The 10,249-nt window shown below is 48.3% G+C and overlaps 2 protein-coding genes across 2 annotated transcripts in view; one reads left to right on the top strand and one right to left on the bottom strand.

Moving 5' to 3' along the window:
* Positions 1 to 10,205, top strand: part of FCGBP (Fc gamma binding protein) — a gene marked incomplete at its 3' end in the record, with an annotated part of 35,002 nt that extends 24,797 nt beyond the window's left edge. The window contains exons 9-11 of the mRNA XM_058426177.1: positions 5,807 to 6,399; positions 9,293 to 9,887; positions 10,006 to 10,205. Coding sequence (XP_058282160.1) covers positions 5,807 to 6,399; positions 9,293 to 9,887; positions 10,006 to 10,205 — 1,388 coding nt within the window. The remainder of the gene's footprint in view (positions 1 to 5,806; positions 6,400 to 9,292; positions 9,888 to 10,005) is intronic.
* Positions 10,206 to 10,213: 8 nt separating this feature from the next.
* The window catches only part of LOC131380927 (IgGFc-binding protein-like), a 6,891-nt gene continuing 6,855 nt past the window's right edge, over positions 10,214 to 10,249 (bottom strand). The window contains exon 7 of the mRNA XM_058426178.1: positions 10,214 to 10,221. Within this exon, the coding sequence (XP_058282161.1) occupies positions 10,214 to 10,221 (8 nt within the window). The remainder of the gene's footprint in view (positions 10,222 to 10,249) is intronic.

Genomic DNA, 10,249 nt, shown 5'->3' on the forward strand with positions numbered 1-10,249 from the left:
TCAAAATGAAACTATTACTTGACTTATGCTCCTCTTTTAAATGTATTCAACAGATACATAGCACATAGTGGTACACATCATTGTCCACTGAAAAATACAGGATAAATACATCATTCCTTTTTCTCCTTCAACTTACATTCATTCATTCAACAAATATTCAAAACATTCAAAAATATCTTCTGTATTCCAGGCAGTATTCTAAACACTCCAGACACAATGGGGGAGAGAATAAGAAAACAAATCCTTGCCTTTCTGAGCTGATTTTCTAATGGTTTTTAGTTCTAGAATTTAACCTAATGTAACACACTTGAATGCATGGAAGTCTTTTGTTAAAATCACTGTATCACTTGGCTTTTGCTGCATAACAAACAACCCAAGGCTTAGTGGCTGAGTGCATTAAAACAAGAGTTTATTTTCATTTATTTATTTATTTATTGACATGGAGTCTCACTCTGTTGCCCAGGCTGGAGTGCAATGGCGTGATCTCGGCTCATTGCAACCTCCGCCTCCTGGGTTCAAGTGATTCTTCTGTCTCAGCTTCCCAAGTAGCTGGAATTACAGGCGTGTGCCACTATGCCCAGCTAATTTTTTTGTATTTTTAGAAGAGATGGGGGTTTCACCATGTTAGCCAGGCTGGTCTCGAACTCCTGACTTCAGGTGATCTGCCTGCCTCAGCCTCCCAAAGTGCTGGGATTACAGGCGTGAGCCACCACACCCGGCCAAGTATTTATTCTTTCTCGTGATTCTGGGAGCTGCTGAGCTGTTCTCCCAGCCTGGGCCAGCTTGGTTGATCTCTGCAGTCTGTTGGAGGCTCAGCCGAGGCCGGGTAATCTGGGGTGATTTTACACACCTGGCAGCTGTCAAGCTGGTTGGTTTGGGGGGCCCTCAGCTGGGACTTCTTGTCTCTGCTCCACTTGGTCTCATCTTCCAGCAGGTGAGCCGAGGCTTCTTCCCAAGGTGCTCTCAAGATTCCTAAGAGCACACAAGCCCCAGTGTGCAAGCACTTTCCAAGGCTCTACTTGGTATCATGGTTGCCAATGTCCCATTGGCCAAAGCAAGCGCCATGGTCATGCCCAGAGTCAAGACGTGACCATTGGCAGCCTGTGTCACGATCCCCATCACACTTCTCTGCCACAAACATACACATATATGACTAAGATTTCAGAATTTTTATAATCCTAGCTACTCAGGATGCTGAGGTGGGAGGATCCCTAGAGGCTAGGAGTTAGAGACCAGGCTGGGCAACATAGTAAGAGCCTGTTTCTGAAAAACAGTGCAGGCTGGGCGCTGTGGCTCACGCCTGTAATCCCAGCACTTTGGGAGGCCGAGGTGGGCAGATCATCTGAGGCCAGGAGTTTGAGACCAGCCTGGCCAACATGGTGAAACCCCGTCACTACTAAAAATACTAAAAATTAGCTGGGTGTGGTGGCAGGTGCCTGTAATCCCAGCTACTCGGGAGGCTGAGGCAGAAGAATCGCTTGAACCCAGGAGGCAGAGGTTGCAGTGAGCTGAGATCAAGCTACTGCACTCCAGCCTGGGCAACAGAGCGAGACTCTGTCTCAAAAAATAAAATAAAATAAAATAAATAAAATAAAATAAAATAAAATAAAATAAAATAAAATAAAATAAAATAAAATAAAAAAGTGCAGTCTCCACCCATCCCAAATCTTAACAGGTGGCGTGTTGCCCTGGGGTGTGAAACCTCCCAGGACGAAACAGCCTTCTTATAAAAGATATAAGAAGTTTTAGAAATTCCTGAAACTCTAAGACTCTAAGTGGTTTTTTTAATGGAGTAAGATATCACTGCAAGTATTGTTTGTGCACAATTGATAAAAATATTAAACAGAAGTAAATTGTAATGGCCATTGTAATGGCATCACTCAGTGAGCTTACCCCCACCCAATATTTCACATATATTGTTAGAATGAGACATCATCATCAATTCTATCAGCATCAATTCTAATCCTTTTATTTTTGTAGATATGATATTTATTTATTTTTGAGATAAGGTATTATCCTGTCACCAAGGCTGGAGTCCAGTGGTGTGATCACAGCTTCCTGTAGCCTCAATCTTTGGGCTCGAGTAGTCCTCCTATGTCAGCCTCCTGAGTAGCTGGGACTGCAGGTGCACACTACCATGCCTGGCTAATTTTTTATTTTTTGTAGACACAAGATCTCACTATGTTGTCCAGGCTGGTCTCAAACTCCTGGGCTCAAGCCATCCTCCTGCCTTGGCCTCCAAAAGTGCTGAGATTACAGACTTGAGCCACAGCTCCTGGCTTACATGATATTAATAAGTGGGTGGGAGTGGACGGAGTGCAGGTGGAGTAACATCACTCCATGCTCTGAACCCCTTCTGAGTCATAGGGAAGGCACACAGTGAGACATCACAAATTTATTTTTTATTATCTGTGAGCAGCCAATTCTATTAGGCCTTCCTTTTGATTTATTACTGAATAATCATTCAGCATTCATTGTGTTCACAGCGATAGGAATATTTGAAATTGTCCGTTTATGTCCTCAGAGGTTTCACACCCCAGAGCAGTGTGCCATGTGTTAAGATTCAGGATGGGGCCGGGTGTGGTCGCTCATGCCTGTAATCCCAGCACTTTGGGAGGCTGAGGCGGGCAGATCACTTGAGGTGAGGAGTTTGAGACCAGCCTGGCCAATATGGCAAAACCCTGTCTCCACAAAAAATACAAAAGTTAGCTAGGCCTGGTGGTGAGCGCCTATAATCCCAGCTACTCGGGAGGCTGAGGCAGGAGAATCTTTGCTTAAACCTGGGAGGCAGAGATTGCAGTGAGCCGAGATCGCACCACTGCACTCCAGACTTGCCCACAGATAGCGACTCTGTCTCAAAAAAAAAAAAAAAAGATTCAGGATGGGCGGGGCACTGCACTGTTGTCTTCTGTAAAGTGGAGGAAGCATGCTTGTGAAGGGGACAGGTGGACAATGGGAAGTGGGAATGCTCCTCTAACAGAGCATTCTTGGGCTGTCCTTTTAGGGAGGACACATATAATTCCAGCTAGCAGTTGTGTGACACGCATCCCACTGGGCAGGTCCTGTTCTAAGGGTTTCTCATTGAATCCTCACAACCACCCCGTGAGGCGGAATTGCTCTTATTCCTATTTTACAAGACGAGGAAACTGAACCACAGAGACGTTAAGGAACTAGCCTGAGGTCACACTGCCGGTGGGGTGATTGGAACAGGCTGGCTCCTGATTTTGTGCTGTTAATTATCAGACTCTGTGGCCTCTGTGGAAATTGAGAATCTCTTGTTTCCTTAAAACTACTCTTTTCTTTGTACCCCCTGGAAGTTCTAGAAGACTGGATCATGAGGTCTTAGATATGCAGACGGGGGCCTGACCCAGCTTGAACAATTATTGGTATTTTGCCATTCTTAGTTCCTCTACCTCTCACTCCACCCCCTCTTTTTTTGTAGAATATTTTAGATCAAATTCTAGGCAGATGAGTTCTCCTCTAACTACTTCAGTAAACATCTGCTATTCAGCAACAAAAAAGGACTTTTAAGGCACAGGACTTTGCTTTTCATGCCTGTAATCCCAGCACTTTGGGAGGCCTAGGTGGAAGGATCGCTGGAGGCCAGGAGTTCAAGACCAGCCTGGGCAACATAGCAAAACCCAGTCTCTACAAAAATAAAAATAAAGAATAAGCCAGGCATGGTGACTAGTGCCTATCATTTCAGCTACTCAGGAGGCTAAGGTGGGAGAATATCTTCAGCCCAGGAGGTGGAGGTGGCAGTGAGCCGAGACTGTGCCACTGCACTCCAGTGAGGCCCTGTCTCTAAAAAAAAAAAAAAGGAAGAAAGAAAGAAAGAAATATGAGGGCATGTGGTAATTATCAGTAACAAAAATATTCCCTAACACCATGTAAAGCCCAATCTGGGTTCAAATTTTCCCAATTGTCTAAAAAAAAAAAAAAAAAAAGTTTTTTTTCTATTTTGTTTGGCTCTAGAACCAAACCAAATACACATATTCCACTGGATTGATCTACCTCTTTGCTTTTACTCTGTCAGAATTTCCTTCCTTTGTTCCTCCCAACATAGTATTATGAAAATTGTCAAATATACAAAAAAGTTGAAAGAATTTTACAGTGAAGACCCATAAATCTACCACCTGGACTCTACACTCTAATTCTTTTTCTTTTCTTTTTTCTTTCTTTCTTTCTTTCTTTTTTTTCTTTTTTGAGATGGAGTCTCACTCTGTCGCCTAATCTGGAGTGCAGTGGTGCAATCTCAGCTCACTGCAACCTCCGCCTCCCGGGTTCAGGCGATTCTCCCACCTCAGCCTCCCACGTAGCTGGGATTACAGATGTGTGCCATCATGCCCAGGTAATTTTTGTATTTTTAGTAGAAATGGGTTTTACCATGTTGGCCAGGCTGATCTCGAACTCCTGACCTCAAGTGATCCTCCCACCTCGGCTTCCAAAAATGCTGGGGTTACAGGTGTGAGCCACCGCGCCCGGCCTCTACACTCTAATTCTAATTCACTCATTTGCCTTATCACACAGCTATCCCTCCATCCAGCTCTTCCTTTTGTTTATGTCACTTATTTACTGGGAAAGATAGGTTATTTATCCTGCAGAATTTCATACCTTCAGGATCTGGCTAGTTGCTATTTTGGAGTGTTATTGAACTTGTCCCTATGTCCCCATGATTCTCCGGTAAGCTGGATGTTAGCTTCAGAACAGCACCACCCAGCAGAACTTCAATGATGACAGCTCCATATTTGAGCTGTTCGAATACATACCAGGTCGCCACAGGTCACATGTGGCTGCTGAGCACTTGCAATGAGGCTATTGTGACCGAGGAGCTAAATCTTCAGTTTTGTTTCATTTTAATTAACTTACATCTAAATGGTCACAAGTGGCTAGTGGCTACTGTATTTGACAGCACAGATAGAGATTTAATGTGGTTTAGTTTTAGTCACTCAGATTTGCTATTTATGGAGTGACTGGAGTTTGGGGAGGGGAGCAGGGAGGTTTTTTTTTTCTTTATAACACTGGCTAAATATTTTAATTTAATTACTGCTATAGAAGGAAGAAGCTAAAAGTATTGCATTCACAAATACTGCATAGATTATACAAACACACACAAATATATGCATATGCATGTTTAAAATATATGCCACATATCAACACCATGTATCCAACTTGAATAAGGTCATTAAAGACATAATAGAAGGCCGGGTATGGTGGCTCATTCCTGTAATCCCAGCACTTCGGGAGGCTGAGGCAGGTGGACTGCTTGAGCCCAGGAGGTTGAGGCCAGTCTGGGCAACATAGCGAGACCGCATCTCTATAAAAAATTTGAAAAGTTAGCCAGGCATGATGGTGCATGCCTATAGTCCCAGCTACTCAGGAGGCTGAAGTGGGAGGATTGCTTGAGCCCAGGAGGTCAAAGCTGCAGTGAGCCCTGATAGTAAGCACCACTGTGCTCCAGCCTGAGTAACAGAGCGACCCCTATCTCAAAAAAAAAAGAAAAAAAAAAGAAAGCATAATAGATAACTCCAAACCACAGTTAAATTGGGAAAGAATCTTAATTATCAGGATCAGATTAACTGCGATGTAATGTGTTCCCCAAGCTCCCTGCAATGGGACTGCTTGTGTATGAGTGTCTTAGAGCATCTGTGTGTGCATACGAATGTGTTGGGGGACCGCTTGTGTGTGAGTGTGTTTGAGCATGTGTGTGCATACGAATGTGTTGGGGGACCGCTTGTGTGTGAGTATCTCGAACTCCTGACCTGGGAGCAAGAATTCTTGATCTTGATGTCTCCTCTCCCTGCAGCACTGAGCTGCCCACCCCACAGCCACTATGAGGCATGTTCCTACGGCTGCCCGCTGTCCTGTGGAGACCTCCCAGTGCCCGGGGGCTGTGGCTCAGAATGCCATGAGGGCTGTGTGTGCGATGAGGGCTTTGCGCTCAGTGGTGAGTCCTGCCTGCCCCTGGCCTCCTGTGGCTGCGTACACCAGGGCACCTACCACCCACCAGGCCAGACCTTCTACCCTGGCCCCGGGTGTGATTCCCTTTGCCACTGCCAGGAGGGCGGCCTGGTGTCCTGTGAGTCCTCCAGCTGCGGCCCGCACGAGGCCTGCCAGCCATCCGGTGGCAGCTTGGGCTGTGTGGCTGTGGGCTCTACCACCTGCCAGGCGTCGGGAGATCCCCACTACACCACCTTCGATGGCCGCCGCTTCGACTTCATGGGCACCTGCGTGTATGTGCTGGCTCAGACCTGCAGCACCCGGCCTGGCCTTCATCCGTTTGCCGTCCTGCAGGAGAACGTGGCCTGGGGTAATGGGCGAGTCAGTGTGACCAGGGTGATCACGGTCCAGGTGGCAAACTTCACCCTGCGGCTGGAGCAGAGACAGTGGAAGGTCACGGTGAGAGCAGATGGGGAGCAGGGGGCGAGGGGCCTGTGGGTGGGTGGGGCACAGGCAGCGCTCAGCCCAGGAGTTGGGGGCACAGAGATGAGAGTGCATGTGCGAGGCCTGGGGTCCCTGAGGACAGAAGATGCCAATCAGAACCCAGAGTGGGAAGCCATTGAGGGAGGTGTCATCAGGGACTTGGGAGCTGCTCCCCCTACTCTGTCCCTCAGTCTCCACCCTCTCTTCACCTCCACGTATTGACTTTTCTCTCCAAATTTCTCCCACCCTCTCCTCCCTCCCACTCCATCCTCTCCCCACCTCAATCCTGGATTCCGCCCTACTCACCTCCCTACTCTGCCACTCATTGGCAGGACGTGGTGCCATCAGAGGTTGAGAAAGTCCAAGTCTGGGGAAGCTTCATGGACAAAGGACAATCTGTGGGTGACACTATCACCCCCTTAACAACAACAACAGCAGCTATAGTTTCTATACAGCTGACTGCAGACCTTTTGGCTGCCAGGCACTTCATGTCCATGGTGTCTCTATGCTTCCAACAGGAGCTGCAGGCACTATGACTTGCTTTATTTTTCAGAGTGGGGTGGCCCATCACTGGCCCATAGTCCCCCAGCAAAGGTGGAGCTTGAACCCCGTGCTGCTCTGCAGAGCTTTTCTTACTGAGAAGATTTGGTCTCATGTGGAGACTGGCATCTCAGTTATAGTGGAGGGGTTTCCCCTGAGATCCCACTGAAACACAGACACGCAGCTGTTTTTCTAGTAGCAGTATTGGCGAAGGTGCTGATCAATTACTGACTTAATCTGGTGAACTGGACAGGCGTGACTTTTTTTTTTTGACACAGAGTCTCGCTTTGTCACCCAGGCTAGAGTGCAGTGGCGCGATCTCGGCTCACTGCAACCTCTGCCTCCCGGGTTCAAGTGATTCTCCTGCCTCAGCCTCCAGAGTAGCTGAGATTACAGGTGTGCAACACTACACCCAGCAAATTTTTGTATTTTTAGTGGAGACGGGGTTTCGCCATGTTGGCCAGGCTGGTCTCAAACTCCTGAGCTCAATGATCTGCCGGCCTCAGCCTCCCAAAGTGCTGGGAATAGAGGCATGAGCCACTGTGCCCGGCTGACATGCAGGACTTAATTAAATATATTCCCTAATGTTTCCCAAGCTCCTAGAATAGCCCCTGACATACAGCGCCTAAATACATAGGAGTTGTTGATGTTCTTGTTAGTTGCTTCTTACTGAATCCCCCAGCTTCCCTACAAATGTGGGAGCTCTGATTACCCCCCAGTTTACAGCTGAGGAAACTGAGGCAAGAGTAAGTCAGTTGCCCTTACCCACCGCCCAGCCCTGCTTGGGAAGTGTGGCAGTTGACCATCTTTTTAGGAGACTCAGCCAGGAGCATGTCTTTCTCCTGCCATCTCTTGTGATTCTTCACATTTCCAGAGGAATCCAGTGTGCACTGTCTGTGATAAGGAAGGGTGAGAAAGCATGTTAATCAGGGGTTGATGTATTTATTTATTTTTTAGAGACAGGGTCTTGCTCTGTCACCGAGGCTAGAGTGCCGTGCTGTGATCCCAGCTCACTACAGCCTCGAACTCCTGCTCTGAAGCAATCCTACCTCTTCAGCCTCCTGAGTGGCTAGGACTACGGGCATGCACCACCATGCCCAGTTAATTTGTTTTCTTTTTTATTTTGTAGAGACAGGATCTCAATATATTGCTTAGGCTGACCTTGAACTCCTGGGCTCAAGTGATCTTCCCGCCTTGGCCTCTCAAAGTGCTGGGATTATAGACATGAGCCACTGTGCCCCATCCAGGGGTCGATTTACGAGGCTTTGTTGGTGCCTAGTAAACCTTAAACCGAAACCACTGGTCCTCAGCTCATAGGTTTAAGTTCATTTCCCTAAGAATTTAGCCTAACTTTCCACTCGCTGATGCTTTAAAGCGAAAACCAGGGGTGTCTGTTTACTCTTCAAAAGAAAAACCTCCACTCATAGCTGCTAATAACAGCAAATGCTCCTGAAGCATGCATGCTCTGCCAGCCACGTTTCTCAGCACTTTACAAATATTAATTTTTCTGATCCTGACAACAGTTTCATGGGGCAAGCACCTTATTCCCGCCTGATAGATGAGGAAACAGAAACAGGGAGAGGTGACTCACTTGCCCAAGGTCACAAAGAGGGTAAGGGGGAAACTGTTTGAACTCAGGCAAGTGGCTCTGGGGGCGATCATTGCTTATTAATGACTGCATCAAGTGGTACATAAAGGATAGCTGGAGACTTCTTACATCATCGAGACCTGTATTCGTTTCCTGTGGCTGCCATAACAAATTACCATGAGCTTTGTGGCTTAAAACAATAGAAATGTATGTTCCACAGTCCTGGGTGCCAGAGTTCAACATCAAGGTGTCGGCAGGGCTGCACCCCCTCCAAAGACACTGGTTGGGGGATCTTCCTTTCCCTTTCCAGCTCTGGAGGCTCCAGATTCTCTGGGCTTGTGACAATACCATTCTAATCCTGCCTTCATCTTCATCTGGCCTTTTCTGTGTGTCTCTGGGTCTTTTCCTTTCTGGCTCTTACAAGGACACTAGTCATTGGATTTAGGGCCCAGTTTAATCCAGGATAATCTCATGTTGAGATTATTACCCTGATTACATCTGCAAAGAACTTTATTCCAAGTAAGCTCATGCTATGGGATTCTGGGTGAATATGTCTTTTATGGACCACCATTCAATCCACTATCAGGCCCTATTATTCTACCAACTTTAGAGATACAAAAACTGAGGGCCTACGAGGTGTGGTCACACAGATCTTCAGCATCAGGCGTGGGCTTCAACTAGGGTCCAACCCCCACTCAAAGTTTACTTTCTGAAGCGTGGCCTGCCTCTTTCGCCTCCCAGGTGAACGGTGTGGACATGAAACTGCCCGTGGTGCTGGCCAACGGCCAGATCCGTGCGTCCCAGCATGGTTCAGATGTTGTGATTGAGACCGACTTCGGCCTGCGTGTGGCCTATGACCTTGTGTACTATGTGCGGGTCACCGTCCCTGGAAACTACCACCAGCTGATGTGTGGCCTGTGTGGGAACTACAATGGCGACCCCAAGGATGACTTCCAGAAACCCAACGGCTCGCAGGCAGGCAACGCCAATGAGTTCGGCAACTCCTGGGAGGAGGTGGTGCCCGGCTCTCCCTGCCTGCCACCGACCCCCTGCCCGCCAGGGAGCGAGGGCTGCAACTCCAGCGGCGAGTGTCCTCCCGAGCTGGAGAAGAAGTATCAGAAGGAGGAGTTCTGTGGGCTCCTCTCCAGCCCCACAGGGCCACTGGCCTCCTGCCACAAGCTGGTGGATCCCCAGGGTCCCTTGGAAGATTGTGTCTTTGATCTCTGCCTGGGTGGCGGGAACCTGAGCATTCTCTGCAGCAACATCCATGCCTATGTGAGTGCTTGCCAGGTGGCTGGAGGCCACGTGGAGCCCTGGAGGACTGAAACTTTCTGTCGTGAGTGAGGGAGAGCCAGAGGGAAAGGGAGGGGAGAGTTTGAGGCACAGAAGGGGTAGACCCTGGGCCTTGCAGCCCCTCCCTCCCCAGGGCTCTGATCGGCACCCCCTCCTTGCAGCCATGAAGTGCCCTCCGAACAGTCACTACGAGCTCTGTGCGGACACCTGCTCCCTGGGCTGCTCGGCTCTCAGTGCCCCTCCACAGTGCCAAGATGGGTGTGCTGAGGGCTGCCAGTGTGACTCTGGCTTCCTCTATAATGGCCAAGCCTGTGTGCCCATCCAGCAATGCGGCTGCTACCACAATGGCGTCTACTATGAGGTAGGAACCTATTCATCTGGGGCAGAATATGGGGCCTCACCCCT

The sequence above is a fragment of the Hylobates moloch genome, unplaced genomic scaffold (genome assembly GCF_009828535.3).
Source record: "Hylobates moloch isolate HMO894 unplaced genomic scaffold, HMol_V3 SCAFFOLD_13, whole genome shotgun sequence".
Taxonomy (NCBI): Eukaryota; Metazoa; Chordata; class Mammalia; order Primates; family Hylobatidae; genus Hylobates; species Hylobates moloch.